Source organism: Argentina silus, assembly GCF_951799395.1.
Source record: "Argentina silus genome assembly, chromosome: 5".
Classification (NCBI taxonomy): domain Eukaryota; kingdom Metazoa; phylum Chordata; class Actinopteri; order Argentiniformes; family Argentinidae; genus Argentina; species Argentina silus.
In genome coordinates, this window is record NC_139659.1 from 16,072,699 (window position 1) to 16,094,657 (window position 21,959).

The following is a 21,959-nucleotide window of genomic DNA, read 5'->3' on the forward strand; positions in this document are numbered from 1 at the left end:
AAAGAATTCTGTATGAAGAGACATTTTGAGAAGGGGAAGATTGCCAACACAGGGGCTGGCATTAAACCCTCTGTACCCAATAGGGCCTATTGAATAGACTATTGATTCAGCTCTCACAACATCAGGTCTTTAACTTGAAGCCTGATGAAGCGTGTCACCTCCCCCTGGAATACTAGCACTCTTCAAAACCACCTCAGGCTCATCCCTGTATCACTCTTGTGCACACTGGCAGATTTGCTGTCAACTACTTGCTGATAAAGAGAATAGGAAAATAACTTTCAGAGAGGAAGTCGAGGAGCAGCTCAACTGGGAGTCTATCAGAGAGATATCCAGAAAAACCTTAGGGCAATCTCTTACATAATCTGTTTTCAAATGGTGTCATGGCACCCTCTTTTGCATATTCTGCCAGATGTTGTTGGTTGGGATGTGTTAATCCTGACTGGTGCAGATCTCCACATTACTGTAAAAGTCTCTCTCAAGATGAACTGAAGTTACTTCTGCTCCATGATAGTTTGGGTTGATTTGGTTTAATCTTTGTGAAATCACATGCACTCTTTTTGCGGTAGAGAGATGCTACTGTACAAATTATTCTTTTGCAAGAATGTCTCAAATACATGGCTCAGCTAAAGTCCCAGAGAATTTACATACTGCGGCTGACATTTCACATTTTGCGCCTCAGACAAAAATCTTTGCATGTCAGCTTAGTTGCTAGTTTTTTTTTCTTACAGGTAAGTGAAACTACTACAGTATATGCAGAGGTAGTTTGTATTGTCTGTCAGAAAATAAAAGGTGTATTGAAACAACAGCCATAGTATTCTGCTTTGGCAGGCCAGCAAGACATTGTGTTGGTTCTTTACAGTGGTGAATAAACTGGTCATAACAATGAGATACACAAGGGCAACAACAGTGACTTAGCATTCCCCCTGTTAGAGAGATAATGATAAAGGGAATTATCACTTCTCATTATCCATCTTTATGGGATGCTAATTTCGCCCCTTAATAATATCATAAATCTAGGGAGGGTTTGTTCAATGCAAACAAATCATCATCAGGATGAAATTCATTAGTGTCTCCTCCACCGCAATATTCTGATTATTGCCCCATAGATATGCAAAAGTACATTAGGATTACTTTTTACAACCAAGAAATCAAATTGGGAGCATCAATTAATTCAAGATCTCGGGGGTTTAATAGTTTCATCTTGACAGAGGAATCAATAAAGATTTACCACAATGCTTAGGCTCGAAATACAAAAGTCAAGCGAATTATCAAAACCCATTGGTCATCACACATACTGTATTTTCATAAAATAGCAGCTGACTCAACACTGTCATGATGAAGAAAATCAAAAGAGACTCAAATGTTTTCCTTTTCCTTATGTGTGATAATATTATTTTATTGGATGATGATAACATGTGTCAGACTGGTCATCATAAACTATGAGGAACTGTAATGTTATGAGGTTTGGCAGACTATACTGTAGACTATATGTCTTGGTAACTGATGCACATGTTCCATTCTGATCACACGAATGCTGTCAGAGACCTATAGTGTCCTGAATTGAGGGTCCTCCAGTCAATTACATAAGCAATCAATATTCCCAATAGAATCGGCTATGGTAAGCTGTTACAATGCAGGTTCCATTGATTTGATTTTGGGGGATTTCTTTCTGCTCTGTTAGTTTAACAGATTGCATTTTTTATGCAGGGGAAATTGTGTTCTAGTTTGTTTGTTTTACAGATGACTTTTTGTATTTCTGATCTAAACAAAAAAAATCTCATCAAATAGCTATTTTGCTGACATTTCATCAACTTATATCGATGGGCTATTTACCAGAACAACAGCAGTGGAACATATTGAATGAAGTCCACATTGATTTATTTTTCTAATAGAATAGACCATTCTTATTCACATCTGAGCATTTGTTTAGCAACAACTGACATACATCTTTGCCATAGAGGGCGTGTGCTAAATAGTAAAGTGACAACATTACAACCAACAGACTTACCGGTATACTTGTACTTGTGTCAAGGATAGTGATTGTCTTGTCATCTTTCCACAGAATGATATGGTGTTAGAGAGACGCCTCTATGGTGGAAAGATGGCTCAAGATATATGATAAAAAGGCAAAGGATGTTTTTTGTAGCTTATAACAATAACTAGTATTGATTAAACTGATAACATTTGGAGGCTCCACATATGAAAAAGCTGTGACAAAAGTGGTAGAGAGAGAATAATAGAGTATAAAGAACAACACAATATATTATGTACTAGTTATATCTTGCCTTCCCAAGAAGAGCTCCGTCTGTAATGCTAAGTACAGAAGTTGATGGCCCTGGGCCAAAGACATAAACAAACAACATGATTTCCAGCCGTCAAATCCTATCTGGACTCAAATCATTTGCATTTCATTTGTCCTGCCAAGGCATACAGTTGAAATCCTTTAATGTAGGTTTTGCCCCCAGTTTAGAATGTTTTAAATAAAATGTATTCACTCTGAAACAGCCCTAAGCTAACCAAACAAAGTTGTAGCTTTTTTCCTGGATTCTCTGTTTGGACATGACACCACTATCAAGTTTATCAAATTACCTCTAAAACACGCACCCTGCCCTTATTGCAAGCTCCTTATTGCCTATACATATTGCCTGGAGTCAGATTCTGGAGTCAAAGTCTATAATAGTTTCAGAGATACCCTAAATACCTCAAACCTTTCACTCACTTTTATTGAGTCCAGGATATGCAGTTGCTGTTTGTTGTTGTGAAGAGGGAGCTAAATCAATGTGCCCTACTGTAAAAGCCTGGTCAAGCAGACGAATTTAACAGAATGTGAGCTTGCTAGATCAGGCTGGTCTGTCACCCCTGGGCCTCGTACATTGGTCTGAAACCTTTAATGATTACCACAACAAAAGAAGAACTCATGCTGCCTCTTGAATGAATGCTGTCTGGATGTCAGAGGCTGCATATAGCTGCTTGACCTTCTAGTACTGCCCGTGGACGTTAAGAAGGGCACCTTTTCTGGTTTGCCCTAAAAGCACACATACACACATACACATACACACAAACCCAGTGCAGTGCCTACACAGAGAAGAAACAACAGGTTTTCAGCATATTTTATCGTTTTCGGGCAACTGTGATATTGAAAATCAATACATTTTTAAAAGTAATGCACTCAAACACCGTACATGCAAGTCTGCCTTTGTAAACAAGACACATACTGTGCAGCGAAGGGGCAAACAGAATCGAAGGACACGACTGTGGAATTTCCCTTCTCATTTCAGCATAGAGGTGTACCGATCGTTCAGTCTAGGTACCACCCACATTTCTTTTAGATTAGATTAGATTAGATTGCACTTTATTGTCTGCTTTTGCATAAAATGGTTTAACCTCACATGCTCCAACAAGGTAAACAAGTACTGTATATCGTAAAAGATTACATTTTATGAGTTTATACATGTTTATATATGTACCGTACCATGGTTCCACATTAGATCTCTGCGCTTGCAGTACAGTTTATAATTACACTTTTTCAGAATTACATTACACAATTACACTTTTTCTAGCCCCATCTGAGGGATCTTCAAACATGTTCAATATGATTATGGAATAATCGTATTGGAATGACTGTGCCTTTATTGTGAATGGTTAAAGCTGAGCCTATTATCCTGGGTTTGAGAGGATGACTCGGGGCCTGAGCCGTCATATATCCATTGTGTTGTGGAGGAGCTTGGAGGAGAAAGGCCTGTTATTTAGGTTTCATGAAGCCTGCTGTCAGAACCCAGTGCCCAGAGAGAGGATCAGGTGCAGCAGAGAGAGACAATCCCCCTGGTATCCAGAGGGGAATAGACCTGCCAGCCTAGACAGCACTAAAACAACCACTAGAGATCTCTCTCAGCACAGGACCTTCTTTTAACTTGAAGGGAGGAAAACACAGAAATATAAAACAAACAAAAATATAGACAAACACAGACAGATGATATTATGCATTGTGCCTGAATACTACTCTTGCTCATACTGTATGGATGATTCAGATCCAAGCTTGACCAGGCTTGAATGGTTAAACATGTATTAACCTTAACCATTTAACCATTGAGCTTGTACTTTGATTTTATCAACTGGAATTAGTAGGAATTAGTCTCTTGCATTTGCCCTGTTACTCTGAGATGAATGTAGGAAACAATGCCTAAATTATGCACCATAGCCAACTACTACAAAATGCAGCTCCAGAGAGAGGGGGGCATCAGGATGTTCTGTATGGTCGCGCATCTGTGCTTTAAGACCCTATACGGCGGCAGAGGATCAGCATGAACATCGGAACTGTCCTTGGTGCTGAAACGTTTAAAACGGCTTTTCCCCTTGTGGACACAGCGTAGCTTCCCTTTTGAGTTTAACTGTTGATCACTTGTTGCTTGTACTCCCGGTCAGCTCCAGAACTTTTGTATATACTCGGATATATTCACAACTAAGATTAATTTTGTTAATCTAGGCTATTAATCCGATATTCCGTAACAATAAACGTAAGGGTTGGCAAATACCTGCAAAGACACGGTGTCTAATTATTCATCATACCACACAGAAACATGTCTACAATTCAAACATGAATCAATTTGGGTTCGTCAACATGTATTTATAACGTTCAGGCTGTACATAACGTGTAGGTGGGAGAGGTGTGTGTGTGTGTGTGGGGGGCGGGGGGCACCACTGGAGGGGAGTGGAAGGGCGAAAGGCTTTGGGAGCGTGGGCTGCGAGAACCAAAATGAGACGACCGTGTGCAGAGCAGACGGCTCACGGATCGACCTATAAACGGAGTGTTTCTGGCTGAAGAGACAGGGGGTAGCCCTGGAAATCCCTTGAACATTAAATATCACTCCAACTATGGTTTTTAGTTCGGCTATTATCCATTGATGATCGTTTTCTTTTCTTTTTTGCCGCCAAAAGAACACATTACTGGCGAGAATCTGAACAATTTTCTCTCCACGGTTGCAGTTGTAGGCTACTGGTTACAATTTATCGACTGGTGTCAATAAGTGAATATGCAGGAACGGGGAAAAAAAATTCAGACGGAGGGAAGTCACTGATCTACAGGATTTGTATAACAAAACCACTACCTGTAGGATTTAAAACAAAATCCACTGGATGTTCATCAAATGCGAAAAAATGGCTTGCGTTTTAAAGCCACCAACTGAGCTCCATTTGAGTTGAAAAATAGTGTTTTTGTCTTTTAATCTTAATTCATATTTTCTATTTGTATTTGCAGGTTACTGTTGTCACGCGTATTGAACCGCCGTGTTGTCTCGTGTAGTCACACATCTTAGCGTTTGAAGTCAATGAGTATGTGATGGTTGAGCTATTCGTTAGGCAATGAGATTATAGTAGCCTATTACACGAGTACTAAAAAGTTTCAGCAATATATTTGCCATCGATAACTGCAATGGAAAACTGATATATAGATATATATATGCATGATTATATGCATTGAAACCAAAGGCAGATACATCCTCCTCTGCGCCCTCAGATGATTCTGCCGCTGTTTTCCTTTCTTTCCTTTGAAGCAAAAATACCCACTAACGCTCAAGTGAGAGAACTTGAACAGAAATATTGTTCGTTTTTTTTCCTTCACAAAAGTGAACTATAGCAAAGTTTCGATCTAAACACTACGGCGAGCTATATGAAGATCGCCATAGAGGTGTTAGTTTTCCCTCGCAGAAATGCCAGTGCGGGCTGTGCGAACGACGTTCATGTACAGGGGACTTTGCACTATTCCAGATATCCTAGCCTACCGGCCCCCTGTCAGCCTACCGGAGGATGAGGTGGAAGGTGAGTTATGACTGTTATATGTCTTATTTTTTATGTCTAACCTAAATCCATTGTGCATGTGCATTGGGGTCAAAAGATTGACTCTTGACTGTGAAGTGAGTCACTCTCCCAGCGGGTTCAGCACCTCGGAGAGCGTCTTATAGTTATGGACGAGAAAACGACATAATTTTTTAATTTCAAATGGATTTATTTGCAGAAGCTACTGTAAAATTACAATTGTTACCCATTAGAATTGCAATTTTAAAAGCACACTTGACCTCACTTTCATTTGTTATAATTGTCTCATATTTGAGATACTTTGCAAGTTCCTTCCCCTTTTGATGGGACACAGCATAATATACTACAGTGGGCAATGACATATTTTCATTTCAATTTCAATTAATTTGAGCTTTACTCAGGATTTCTCAGCATAATACCCCAAACACCCACATCTGATTTCAGCTATGTTGACAGAATTCAATTAATAGCTCTCTCAATGACCGTCCTTTATCAATTTGCGTTGCCAAACATGGGTCAAAGAGACTGTCTGTAAAATATGCCCATGTTTGCAACAGATATGCTATCTTCACACAGATAATGATAAAGTATTTCCAGCAGTCACCCCATTTATTCCTTCAATGTATTTTGAGACCCCTGCATATTGCTTACTGCATATTGCCAAGACATTCCTATACAGGCCACCCAGCCTCCATAGACTATACTGTATTTGGTAGCTTAGCTCATATATCTCAATATATAATGCCTGATCATTGTTATGTTCTTATAGCAAGAAGAAGACATTTCATTGGGTGGATATCAGGAGGTAGATGATATTACCAAACCAAATACCTGAGTGTGTGACAATAAATGTGTAGCAGGTAGACACCTGACTAAAATTCCACCAGCAATTTCAGATTTCCTTGAGAAAATGTAAAAAAGCTGTAGGGGAGGCCAGGGGCAAATGTTACAGGGGTCAACTGTACCACCCTGCATTTATCCAGTCAGAAACAAGTCAGCGAGATGAAACTCACTCAGTACATGTACAGTTAGGTTTACTCCCTGCATTAAACAAAATCAGTCAAATGTCTCACCATCTGCAGGTTTTATTGGGAACATTCGTTTTTGAGGGGTAAACGTAACTTTTTTGATTCACAGTATTTTGACATGTGTATATTTTGACATATGTCAGAATTGTTGCCAGCTAGCTAGCACATAAGGTTTTTCATGGTTGCTATGGTTGGGGGCAAATGTAACACTGTGTTGGGCAAGTCCTGGGCACACAAGGACTGGACAGATGAGAGTGACTGCTACATTTCATCTGCTATATTTCAACTGCTATGTCTAAAATGTAAATGTAAAAATGTAATTTGCCACCACTGTGAATAGCACTTATCTGTCTGTGGTTGGGCATTGGTGTTTTTTTTTTGTTTTTTTTAAAGCTTTTACATTTGCCCTTGCATACTGTTACAATTGCCCCTGCTCACAGGGATACATGTAACATCAGACTTTTTGGATTCAAATCAATACTGTGATCCAAGCATCCTCTTTAAACATCTAAATATTTATGAATGATTAGTAGACAGATGTAGGTTTCTGATATAAAAAAAACTGATCTAGGTAGAGTGGTCTCTGAGTAATAGAGTTAATTGCCAAAAATGTTACAATTGCCCACGGTCTCCCCTACCTTCCTCATGACTTGTTTGTATTATTTTATCTTGTCCAAAATCCATGTTGTGAAAAAATCCCCCCCAAAAAAAGAGCAGCTGCAACTCAGCAGAGGTATCATTAAGGAAAGTCCCTGTCCATCACTGGGGAAAGCAAAACCCGTGCCAGGACATACTGTAGCATTCCACCTGCTGGGTAGGTCAGTTTGAGTTCCTGCAATGGCCAGAGACAAATTAATTGAATCTGCCTTCCTCTGCTTTATAGTAATTGAGAATTGTTTGATCTTTTGTTTCAACACACTTCAGTCAAAATCGGAATATTCAGTGCATTCAAAAAGTATTCAGACCCATTAACTTTTTCCACATTTTGTTATATTACAGCCCTATTCTAAAATTGATTTTTCCTCATCAATCTACACACAATACCCCATAATGACAAAAAGGAAACATATTTTTAGAAAAGTTTGCTAATTTATTAAAAATAAAAAACTGAAATATCACATTTAAATAAGGATTCAGACCCTTTGCTATGACACTCGAAATTGAGCACAGGTGCATTCTGTTTCCATTGATCATCCTTGAGATGTATCTATGACTTGATTGGAGTCCACCTGTGGTAAATTCAATTGATGATTTGGAACGGCACACACCTGTCTATATAAGATCCCACAGTTGACAGTGCATGTCAGAGCACCAAGAGGTTGACGGAATTGTCCGTAGACCTCCGAGACAGGATTGTATCGAGGCACAGATCAGGGGAAGGGTACAAAAACATTTCTGCATAATTGAAGGTCCCCAAGAACACAGTGGCCTCCATCATTCTTAAATGGAAGAGGTTTGGAATCACCAAGACTCTTCCTAGAGTTGGCCGCCCGGCCAAACTGAGCAATAGGGGGAGAAGGGCCATCGTCAGGGAGGTGACCAAGAACCCAATGGTCACTCTGACAGAGCTCCAGAGTTCCTCTGTGGAGATTGGAGGTCCTTCCAGAAGGACAACCATCTCTGCTACACTCCACCAATCAGGCCTTTATGGTAGAGTGGCCAGACAGAAACCACTCCTCATTAAAAAGCACATGACAGCACACTTGGAGTTTGCCAAAAGGCACCTAAAGGACTCTCAGACCATGAGAAACAAGATTCTCTGGTCTGATGAAACCAAGATTGAACTCTTTGGCCTGAATGCCAAGCATCATGTCTGGAGGAAACCAGGCACTGCTCATCACCTGGCCAATACCATCCCTACGGTGAAGCATGGTGGTGGCAGCATCATGCTGTGGGGATGTTTTTCAGTGGCAGGGACTGGGAGACTAGTCAGGATTGAGGGAAAGATGAACGGAGCAAAGTACAGAAAGATCCTTGATGAAAACCTGCTCCAGAGCGCTCAGGACCTCAGACTGGGGTGAACAGGACAACGACCCTAAGCACACAGCCAGAACAATGCAGGAGTGGCTTCGGGACAAGTCTCTGAATGTCCTTGAGTGGCCCAGCCAGTGCCCAGACTTGAACCTGATCAAACATCTCTGGAAAGACCTGAAAATAGCTGTGCACTGACGCTCCCCATCCAACCTGACGGAGCTTGAGAGGATCTGCAGAGAATGAGAATGGGAGAAATTCCCCAAATATAGGTGTGCCAAGCTTGTAGTGTCATACCCGAGAAGACTTGAGGCTGTAATCGCTGCCCAAGGTGCTTCAACAAAGTACTGAGTAAAGGGTCTGAATACTTATGTAAATGTGATATTTCAGTTTTTTATTTTTAATAAATTAGCAATCATTTCTAAAAACCTGTTTTGGCTTTGTGATTATGGGGTATTGTGTGTAGATTGATGAGGGGAAAAAATTATTTAATCCATTTTAGAATAAGGCTGTAACATAACAAAATGTGGAAAAAGTGAAGGGGTCTGAATACTTTCTGAATGCATTGTAGCCACAACTGGTTTTGTTTTTGAGCAAAGTCAGCAGACAGAAATAGAGATGGCAATCAGATCAGATATCTCAGAGTCTTTTATGCTGATAATCAAATCCTATTTTCCGTATGTGTGAGTTTTGAGTTGCCAGGCCAGGATCTGGCCAAGCCCTCAAAAATGCCTCACCCTCAAAATGCCTCCATTGCTTTGAGCAATTCATTTGGCATTGAAAAACCACTAGCCGCCATGGAAACATGAATCTAATTAAAACAGCAACCATGACTGAGCTCAACTCATAGAATTAGATAAAAAACAAATACTGCCAGGGTACCATGTGTTGTAGGTGGAGACAGTGCCAGGCGTGTGACACTGAGGTAGGCACAGCTTTACAGTACATCATTAACTTATAGAGGAAGCTGTTTTAACTCACTGAGGATCTTACAACCACTAACATCAAAACATTTTTTTCACACAAATGCAAAATGTTGTGGGGTGGACTTTCATTATTCTTCATAAACATCACCCTTTGAACATGTGACAACAACCATAAAATAATGAGACATTAATTGTTAATTCAAGTGAATCTCTACTGCTACTGCTACTGCTAATGCTACTGCTACTGCTACAGTACTGCATAAGGCAGACAAACAGTGATGTGTGCAACTGTCTCTAATCACCAGATGTCTGTTGAGCTAGATAAGACTGGTGGTTTGACCACAGAACATGGACTTCCTTATAAAGCTTGGTCCCAGGTCTCATCTAGCTTGTTCCTGTTCCTCAGTGCATAACCGATGGTGCCTGCAAACAATATTTATAGATCCCAGCATGTAGGAGAATCCCCCAGACACCAGACATTGTAGTGGAGCCCAGATCATTTCCCACTTTGTATGCAAAGCTGTCTTCATCCATGCTTACAAATGAAAGGATGTAAGGAGAGAACTTGCACAAAAGTCTTTGACTCTCACTGTGACGTTACAATGTTTTTCTATCATTTTTTATAGAATGCTTCTTGCCAGCAGAGAAACATGCTTCCTGTAAGAAATGCTCCCCCATTGTTGAGTCATACACACTAGCACACCACACAGTGGAAGACACACTAATTGGGCAATGATACTCTAGGTTGCATACATAATTGAAAGGATCATCAACATTATATTTCACTAAGCAAGTTTTTAGAATGTAGTGCTATTAAACACAGTGGCATGGAATTGTTTATGAAACTGTAATCTAAGTCGGATAGTGTTATCCTGATCACTTACAGTATGTAGGTAGATGAAGTCCCTGAATTGAGACGGTATAGCCAAACCTGTACATATTATGGTAATCAGTGTTATTCTCTCTGGACTCAGGAGCAGTTTAAATTAGTACCAGGGAGGGTTTTGTTACAGTGATGAATGGCATGTGTTGCCTGCAGCATCCCTGAATACTTTCAACTATGAGGGGAGTTCCCTCACCTATTACACCATGCTTATGTAAAGTCCACCTCAAAACATTCAGATAATTGCACTGCAATTCCCATGGCATATCAAAATAAGTACATTCTCTTTGTCTAGATGACCAGATAATTTAGGATTAATTATTTGCTCAAGATGATAAATCTAACATAACATAACAAATAACAAATAATGACTGGATATCATTTCCTATAATGATACTTTTGTAGATAGCTCCAGGCTCATAGCAATGAGAGGGCTCCTCTCTAACAGATGGACTCACATTAGATGTAGAACTAGTGTCAGAGTGAGAGTTCAGCTGTATTCTCACAAATACACAAATGTTTTAGGAAACAAATCTCATGAAATGGTTGTGCAGGTCTTTGAAATTGAATATCTGATGCCAACTGCTGCAAATAGAATGGGGTGACTGTGAATGGAGTTATTTCATCTTGTCAGACAGATGTCAAACCAACAGAGGAATACAGAGGAGGTGTTTATTAAAGATGTGAAGATATACTGTACAGCCCTTTGTCACCCTGGTTGAATTCCTCTGTTTTACGCCTTTTTTTATTTTGTATTTTGTGTTTTGTATTGGTTGGGAAAGTATTCTGGACAAAGCAGAATACAGGGATATCATTCAGACAGTGAGACAGACAAGCCTAAAAAAGCGACATCCTCAGTGGGAGAATCAATGGTCCTGAGGCGCAGGAGGAGAAATAGGGCTCCGACTCCGAGCTGACCTTTTGTTCAAGGGGTATGGTGCAGACCCCTGTGGAGATCTCCTCGAAGGGCTCGGCTCAGCACTACAAACAAGAGATGGATTCTGCTCTATTCTTTACCAAAAGGCTGAGGAGAACTTTGTAACATCCAGATTATAATCTTTAAGTGACTTTCCGACTTTGACTTAAAATGCAATTGGATTCTACAATAATGGTACGTGATTTGACATATATTGCCAATGCAGTCGCCTCCTAAGAATGTCAGCAAGTCAGTCTATTGATCAGACGTCTGTGAGCTTTAACAATCATAGTCAACATGCGATTTCAACTCTAGTCAAAGGAAAAAATTGTCAGTCACTGGCGGCAAGCTGGGCTTTAAAATATTCAATTCTCAAAGCACCAGACCGTGAATTTAACTCAAATGTCTACCACTGAAATATCACCCTGTAATTCATTCCTAGCGGTGGAAAAGAAAAGTCTTCACTGACTGACCTTGAGAAAGTCTAGAGTTGGAACAGAACCAATTTGGTGGTCACAACCATGCCATTCTATAGTACTAAGATTCAAGAGATATGGTTCAAGCCATGAGTCTATGACCCTCAACCTCCTAATCAACAAATCTATGGTCAAATCAACCATTAAACGTAAATAGCTCATCAACATAACAAAGTTGACCTCTCTTTACTCCTTAAATTGAAAAAAGAAACCAGTATACTCAGCTCTTGTTTACACATTAATTGCACGAGGGGTCTTTTATCAGAACAATTACATTCAGTATTGTTAATGAACATTTAAAAGTGTTGCTGAAAAAAAGAAGAAAGAAAAAGAGCCTGGGGATGAAAGAGTGATCCATCGCTTCCCAAATAACATTCAGTCACTGGTAACTGTCTCTGCAGCCACAACATGCTGAAGGGCATTGCATTTCTCATCCTAATGGCGTCATATATCAGCAGTAGTAAGAAAACCTAAGTTGGCACTGTGAGACAATTGTTCAGTTACACCCATTGGTCAGAGGGAAATGGAACATTTGTTGAGGCATAGAACCTGGCTGAATTATGTGGCATGGCCAGGTCAATATACTATAACCTCATCTCTGTCAGAGCTGATGAGATGGTTCAAGTTCCAAGTTTAATTCAGTTTAAAAGTACATTTCACACAGGGTCACAACACACTTCACATTTAGATGAAAACACACACGATACAACAATGGTAAAATAGGTGACATAGGAAAACAAATATGTGTCCGTCTGATTATGGCAAAGACTCAAATCCAAATGGGAAATGTTAAAGAACTGAGAGGGAGGACATTCTCTCTCTGTCTGAAATAATGAATGAAAGACAAAGGTGATACTGTAGACAACCTGACATTAAATCAAACAGTGTAAACAAACAGTAACACAGGGAAGTGATGAAGAATAAACAAACACACGTTGGCAAGCCTGTATGCTTTCTAGAGGACACAAAAAAACAATGATTCTATTGGCAGCAGTCTGGCAGCACAGCTCAAAAAGACCAGCCATTGATCCACACATCAGATTCTGATAACTGTGTATCTCTATCATTGTACTGTATGTCGTGAAAACAAAAATGTAACTTTATGGCATCTAATTATCACATTGAGAGACAATACATGGACCAGAAATGCACTCTAATTAGACAATATACTGTTTGTCCTAGATATAATAAACTTATTATAGACTTAATAGACTGTGCATAAAATAACTATCAGTACTAATTAGTCATACATGCAGTATTGTGAGAAACATCTAGCTTTGCTCTGCTTTCAGGGAAACTAAAAATGTTCCTACTTTTGTATTCCCTTTAATGGTAATGTGTGATTGTTTGGGTCGTTTTTGCTGTCTCCAAGAGCCGTAGGGTCTGCTTGACCCTGTCTGTAGAGTAGTGGGCGTTCTGCCAATGGTCAGGGCAGCAGGGAGCGCTCTCTTCAGCACACTAAAGAGCTTCGGATATGGTCCCAAATGCTTAGCAGAACGCGAGCACATCCACATAAATTCACAAATGCAAACATATTCTGAATGTAATGTTTGCACTACTATCAATATTCTACTATCAAACTGATTGTATTCCACACCTTTCATTCAGAATTAGAAAATCACATTACTCCTAAAGCGGTGGTTACATGAGGGCATCTGAAGTATCATTAGAATGACAGTAAATGCAGTGAATGCCAGTTTTTAGCAGTATGAGGATTTCAGACATGACAGTTTACAGTAAACTGTCTGATACGTCAAGCTGTAGTCTAAGAATTAAATTACTGATAAGTTTGCGTTTGGTGTGCAGGTATGTGAGTGCACATATGCTATAGTCATATCAAGCATTGTTTCACCTCAGTACTATAGATATGAATGGTTTGTAGCCACACACTCATTGATTTAGAGGACTCACTCAATTCTGTTATTCTGTAAGTAATTTAGCCCTCCTGGACTATGCATCCGTCAGGGGAATTAAAAAAGCAGTTCCTCGAAACACATGCACCACTTTGCAGTTTGTCGTATGAAAACCCAGAGAGTGTTGTTAATACTTGATGACTGTAATGTTTAAAGCCTCTTCAAGATATGGAGGTCTGTTAACCACAAAATGTGGATTCAAGTGGTACCGGTTGTGTGAAAACGTTTGCATTGATTGAGCTCAGGTTAGATTTTGGGTTAAAGGAAACGATATACTCAATGTTCACACAATCGTGCTCGAATCCCCTCCACTTGAAGCTCAATGTTATTGGTTTGTCAGATGGATTCAAGCTTTGTCTTGTTACCAAGTTGTAACATGAAAACCTCCTGTTAAGTTGTTTTATGTTTATGACACTTTATGGCTGTTCTATAATCATCTTATTGCTCAGTTGAATTTGAAGGCCTTTTTATTTTTGAGTATGCATATAACCACCAAGCATGAGAGGGACCGAAGTTCTGCATCTTTGATGTACAATTATACCCTTTACCAGTTCAAACAGAATACTTTATAGCGGGGGAGAGGATACAAGTCAAATAGCAGTGGAGTTATAAGATATTTTCCGTTGCTTTTTTCCATGCCTCCCTCTCCCCTTCCCCTATCTAAGTTGTCGCCTCTCATTTATCCACAGAGATCCGCGAGGCCTTCAAGGTGTTTGACCGAGATGGGAATGGGTTCATCTCCAAGCAAGAGTTGGGGGTGGCCATGCGGTCGCTGGGGTACATGCCCAATGAGGTGGAGCTGGAGGTCATCATCCAAAGACTGGACATGGATGGTGAATATCTCTCTTTCTCACTCTTTCTCACACACACACTGAAATACAAATGTATAATTGATCCTCTGCTCATGTGCTTTGCTGTCCTAAACATATATAAAACAACTAGACGTTAATGTCCACACTCCTGTCTATGCAGGTGATGGCCAGGTGGACTTTGAGGAATTTGTCACCCTACTTGGACCAAAACTCACTGCTGCTGGGATGCCTGATAAGTTTCATGGAGCGGACTTTGACTCTGTGTTTTGGAAGGTATTCCTCATCAGCAGAAACATTTCTATCAAAGCTCGTTTTCGTTCTTTATCAGTTAATTATGGCTCACTATTTCCTCATTTCAGTGAGATGATTTTCCTGAGGGTTTTTAAAGCTATTTTGTGATAATGAACCAGTCACTCTAATTAAAATCATCATGAAAACATGATAGGGGCTAAATAGTCATTAAGTGATTGAGAGCAATTCCAGTGTAGTTACGACTGTAATGACTGGAATACTTAGGCAGAGGACTCAAATGCACGATTCGGAGACAAAAACTTAAATACAATAGAATAGTCAATAAATTAACCACATGAAACAGAGACAAACATAAACTAAGGAACAGGGCGAAATGTTACAATGACTTCACGTATTATACTCCTAATTGCCTTTTCAAGTGCTTCTCAGATATTAAAGAATGTCTGTATGAGAGAGAGCTTCACATGCTATTCTTATGTCAATGTTCTATTTAAGCTGCAGATTCAGTAACAACAACAAACAATACTGCTGCTGGCTGCTTGTGAGACTGTGTATCACAGCTGTTGAATGTGCTGCCCCGTTTCAAGACTTGAATGGATGGATCAGAGCTTGGCTACAATATTCGCTGAGATCAAATCAATAAACTAAAAGGTTTAGAAAACACTATGTGGTTTGGGTGTGATTGAAACTATTTTCATTTTACCCGTGCCCTTGCTCGGATAACAATGTATGCCCTAAGGTTCATTTATGCCCCATAAACCAGAAAATTAGCTTGTTATCCACGGTAGTCGTAAGTAACTGGAGATTATTTGTATTGGGCCAAGCTCAATACAGGAGGAGAGCCCTTCCCGCTAGCAATCAAAACAAGAGGTGTGGTGTTTTAATAATGGCTAGCTGTTCCGTCCACAAATGGATGCTCCTCTGTGGCAATTATGTAAATTATCCATACAATGTCAATGACAGAATACGTCCTCCAAATGCCCAATGACAATGGAAGCTTTGAATCCTAAGCAACCTGCTCAGTGGTGAACATGTTGTTTGAAGTACAGTATACCAAAATACAGCACTATAGCACTATCAAGGCTGTGTGCTGGAAAACCTTGTTAGTGCATAGGTGGTTATGGGTGGTGGTGCTCATTTTGAATTTCCTGTGTTTTGCGGCTTTTGACAAGCCATAACTGCTCACTTGAAACATAATTTGCATGCAATAACTGCATGAAGTGTGTGACCCACTGACCTCACCAGACGCTGGGTATCTTCTCTTGTGATGCTCTGTCAGGCCTGTACTGCAGCCATCTTCAGTTGTTTTGAGGTTATTTTGCTTTAAGCCTCATCTTCAGCAAATGAAATGCATGTTAAATTGGATTTAAATCTGGAGATTGACTTGGCCAGTAAAGAGCTTTTCACTTTTTGGCCCTGAAAAACTCCCTAGTTGCTATGGCAGTACGTTTGGGGTCATTGTCTTGCTGTATAATGAAGCGCCATCCAATGAGTTTAGAGGCATTTGCTGGTACTTGAGGAGACAAGATGTTTCTGTACACAGAATTAATTCTCCTGCTGTCGTCAGCAGCTACATCATTGATGAAGATGCCATTCTAGTGGCAGCCATACATGCCCTAGCCATAACCCCAGTCCACCATGTTTCACAGATAAGGGTGGTATGCGGTGGATCTTGGGCAGTTCCTTTTTTTCTCCACACTTTCCTCTTGCACCACTCCAGTGCATGTTAATCTTTGTCTTATCTGTCCACAAGACCCTTTTCCAGAATTCTGCAGGGTCTTTTAGGTACTTTTTAACAAAGTGTAGGCTAACTAGTAGTTTGCACCTTCCAGTGTAGCCTCTGTTGTTCTCCTGGTGAAGTCTTCTGCAGTCTCTGATACATCCATGTCTACCTCATATAGAGTGTTCCTGATCTGTCAGACAGTTGTTTTTTTCTTCTTAATTTCTTAGTTAGTATTCTTCGGACATCCACTGTAGAGGTCTTCCTTGGCCTACCAGGCCATTTGCGATTGCTGAGTTTGCCAGGGCTTTCTTGCTATTCATATGGTGTACCAGATTTTTCTGATCATTCAGCCTTATAATGGCTTCCTTGACTTTCATTGACACCTTTGGTCCTCATGTTGACAGACACCAATAGCAGACTCCAAAAGTAAATGAAAAGCCCAGAATCAAGACTAGACATTGACAGCTCTGCACAAATGCCTGCACAAATGATGCGACAGAACACACCTGACTAATCAGAAACACCTGTCACGGTGCCATGAAATACGGGGACTATGTACAAAAAGTGTTGTCGTTTCTAAATGGTAAAACCAATATTTATACAAATACCCTCAAATAAAAGTTGTATGTTATATGCATGTTAATTGTTTTATTTTAAATCCAAACTTTTGGAGTATAGAGCCAAATGGCTCACTCTCCAAATAAATATACAGGGCACAGTATATGTCAAAATGCTAATATCTATTTTGAAAGAGTTTTCACAAATTCAAGAATATAGTGGTCAAGCAATTAGTGACATGGTCTGAGCATATAGCACCGTTTGGAAATGCTTTCCCTTCTCTCACTGTCTAATAAAGAAATGTTCCCCTGGTTGCTCCCCAAATATTGACATATGCTTGCACTTTTGTTCATGGTCAGTATGTGTATCTTGTGTTGTCCCAGTGTGATATGCAGAAGCTGACATTGGATGAGCTGAAGAGTCTACTGTACGACACCTTCTGTGACCACCTCACCATGAAAGACATCGAGAACATCATCATGACCGAGGAGAGCCACATGGCCAGCCCAGAGTGTCAAGTGGACATTGACAGTACGACCTTAAAAATCACATCTTATTCAACACATTTTAAAAAATTAAGCCAATAAAGCTATTTATGAGAGATATTTAAGGCACACCTCTATACTCAGTCTTGTAATACAGTAAAGTATAGTACAGTATAGTCTGGTTTTGATGATTTTTCTATTGTCTCTCTCTCTCTCTCTCCCTCCCTCTTCCACTTTTTTCTCTCTATCTCTCCCTCTTTCACTCTCTTCACAGCGAGCCCAACACAACAGGTGAAGCACACGTGTGTGCGGAAAAGCCTGATTTGTGCCTTCGCCATTGCATTTATAATCAGCGTAATGCTCATTGCAGCAAATCAGATGCTCCGCAGAGGTATGAAGTAAAAAGCCCATATTCCTCCCCCACTATTCACTCTCAAACCAGTTACTAAGTGGAGACAAATTGAGCGGACAAATGGAGACCAAAATAACAGCCAATATTTGTTTCGCTTTTTGCTCCAGAGATATACACTGTATATTCAACGATAATTTTGACCTGAGAGCCACCTTGAACCAGAACACAGACTGACCACCCTGTCACCACAACTGTCAAATGGGGCACAGGGCAGGGGATTTACGTATGAGGCACAACATGTCTCTTGTTGACTGTGTACCACTCGGTTCAGGGGTTCTAAAAAGACCACCAAACAAACCACATCATGCACAAAAGTAGACCTGTAGCTACAGTATGTACCTGTATGTATTATTTGTTAAATGTAGAGGAAGGGAAGACTGACTCAAAGAAAGAGAGAAAGAAAAAAGGAACGAAATACTATGTGAGTAAATGTAATATTTACTCACCTTCCCCAATGATATTGCCCCCTATAGTATACACTATACTATCAAGAGAAAGGGAATGTATTATTTTAAAGTATGAAATAGTGAAGTTGTATAGTGTGCTCTTTTGGTAACCATGTTGCCTCTAACGTAATGAAATTACTAGTATGTTATGTGGCATTATATTAACATCCTGCTATTGCAAAGCATGCGGCCTAAAGCAGGTGCTAAATAAAATGTAAGACAGGTTGTACAAAATAAGATCCTGGCTAATGATATGGAGATATGTAATTTAGACTTCCTTAGGCACACAGATACTGTAATATTACTCATGAAACAGTGGAAAACAGCAATAGTGGCAGGCCTTGTGGCTCCATTATCAACTGCCAGTGAAGAGCTCTTGATGCACTGACACAACATGACAACAACAACAGTCATGTAAATGATAGTGATGATGATGATCATGATCATGATGATGATGATGATGATCATCATCATCATCGTCATCATCATCGCCATCATCATCATACCAATAATAACTGTAAAGATATTTACTGATGACTTACCCTTAAGTTCTCTTTCTAGACACACAGCACACATACATGTAAATAGTATCAAGTAATATGATGTGTGTACTGTACTGTCAATGTGGTATCAAACTTCAAAGTCTGATGTATCTATTCAAATGATTATGCAAATTATGAATATTATTGCAAAAAATGTCTTTACAACATCACATTTTGAAAACTCTAAAAGTTTTCCCGTAAGCTGTGAAGGATATTTAAACATATCATGAAAGACAATATTGTTTTGTTTGGCTTTGATGTGGACCACCAAAACAACATAGATATTGTTTAAATTTTGACATGGTTCTATTTTCTTAATGGGAGAGGGGACACATTATATTTAGCCGATTATATTGAGAATGTAAACATATGATATTTTCTAAAATCAGGGTTCTAATGTATAATTTCCAGGTTTACTGAGACTGGAGGGACATTCTAACACATTTACTAATGTGTTTATGGCCATGCACTTATTGCTCTTTTGTCACTAATTTATTTCAAAGATATTTTCTTTAGGAACATTTATCATATAGTAAGAATCTAATTATCATTTCGATGAAATGCAATATTTTCTCTTGCTCTTTTTATCTCAAAGTTTCTCAAATATATGACATAAAAGATAAATCAAATGAAGTAAAAAAGAATAGGTCTTGCAATAGTCTACTTTACTGAGGTGAACAACATGTTGCTTGGTTACCTGTTCATATTTATACAAGGATTAATTATGTGAAGTTTCAACCTTTCATTTTATCTCAAAGTATGGATTGATAGAATTATAGAATTGCCTTTGTGTAAATGTGAAATAGCTAACCAATTAATATATAGATATCAAAGCAATTATACTGTATATGTTACATGCATTCATGAGGAAAGATTGTTTATGTAGAGTATGTTGTGAAGAGTTGCTCTGACGTACGTACTGTATAATGATGTCCCTCAGTGTGTCATTTGTAGCTGTTTTTGTTATATTTTCGAAGTAACTTACAGTACTGTGAAAATACTGTCAAAAATTGTGACCTTGTACCAGAAATATTCTTTGTAAGCTTAAAAAGGCTGGAAAATGCACATATCGATACATTTTGTGGACAGATTATTCTTGATGAAAAAGAACTTGCAGCATATGTCTTTCTTGTAGCATATGTCTTTCTTGTCAGAGATAAATGTCATAGAAATATAAATCAATATGATATACCTAGTACAGTATATTGGCATAGTGAATGGAAGTTATCCCTCCTTTGAATCCTCAAGTAATTTTGTCTGTTGTTGCCTTTTGTTGAACTTCTTCCTACAGTATGGCTCTCTTATAGTCCCTGTAGATGTTAGGATCATCCAGGTGAGGTTAGTTCATTTATATGTGCTCTAACTGCACATACTCTATGTACCTGTCGCTTCATCAAATGTACATTCATATATGTGATGTCTGGATGCATGTAGTCCAATAAACATAGATGCAAAGAATACATAATTGTGTTGTCAAATCTTTCCAATGAGGAAGTTTAGCAGAGTGTGATAAAACAAATCAAGGACCAACATTGAAGGACTAATATTCACCATGCATATGAATTTTATAGCCCGTTTCTAATAAACTTGTTGATGAATCTTACAGCTGTTTCTATCAACAAACACTATTAGTGTTGCGACTCAAGTTGTGCTGGAATCTCAGATGGCCAGATGGTGGCCCTCCCTTCACACTCAGTCTTTACGTCAGCACTCAGAAGCTCTGGGTCACTGGGACTGAAATCCCAGCACAGCAGGCAGGAGGGATGGAGAAAGGTTCTGGAACTTCGTCCTCCTCTTCTCAAGCAATGGTATTGATCCCATAGGAACCTCTGTTATTTTGCCTGGTTTTAGGATTGAATAGCAAGTTCTGAATAGGAAGTTCTCTTTATGTGACTATGTTACTGCCTATCAATTATTCATACCGTATATTGAGGGCAACATTCCAGCAATCCACCTTGTATTCACATCCATAGCCTTTGGGGGTTGACAAGAATATATACACCTTTTTCAGCTATTTTACTTAATTAAGCCAAATAATGAACACAGTGAGATTGCAAGAATAAAAAAAATCGTGGGCATGTATGTTCCTGTGCTGTTTTATCAAAATCTTCTGGGGGTGGATGGTGTAATACAGCTCCTGAGCAAAGCTTTAATGCAAACTGCCAACATGGCATGGAACCATGCAAATAAACTGGCCTAACTGTAAATTAACCCTATACTATATGATGGCTGAAACATAACTGCCCATTCCCATTCCTCAAATTCACGCACAATTTTTCTCTCTGAGGAGGTGTTACTTTGTTGGTGTTTGTTATTCCTCCAAAAGCTGACAAGAGGGTTCCCATAGCTCTGTCCGTTTACACGTCAGGTTCCTGTTTGATGATATTGTGGCATGACAAGCTCATGACCTGAGAGGCAAAGGCGCTCTCTTAACGTTGACTTCAGTCCCAAACGTGGCATGTCTTCATCCTCCTGACAGGTCTATGACTTAGGCCTGGAAAGCACTCCCACTCTCCCCTGAGGTCCTCCATCTCACAACAAGGGTCTGGCAGGCTGTCTATAGCACTCGCCCCCAGGGACGTAGGCAGACACATGTTGCTGGTGTTGGTGGCCAAGATGGCCAAGGATCCCTCAAAGGACTCTTATAGCTTTAAAGGCAAAAAACGTGAGGTGAGGTGGTGGAGGAGCTGGACAGTTATTTTTGTATCACATTGAATAGAATCTATTGTCCTCTGGGAGAAGGACACAAAGGATTCGTTTACCCTTGATCATAGATCTTCCTGAATACCAGTAAATGGCCGGAGG

General features: G+C 39.6%; 1 protein-coding gene across 1 annotated transcript; it reads left to right on the top strand.

Annotated features, from left to right (window-relative positions):
• Positions 1 to 5,705: 5,705 nt before the first annotated feature.
• Positions 5,706 to 18,156, top strand: cabp7b (calcium binding protein 7b; the record flags this gene model as incomplete). Its single annotated transcript, XM_083670456.1, has 5 exons — positions 5,706 to 5,814; positions 14,614 to 14,757; positions 14,897 to 15,009; positions 17,653 to 17,800; positions 18,029 to 18,156. 5 exons carry the CDS (start codon positions 5,706 to 5,708, stop codon positions 18,154 to 18,156), a joined length of 642 nt encoding a protein of 213 aa, XP_083526582.1.
• Positions 18,157 to 21,959: the final 3,803 nt, after the last annotated feature.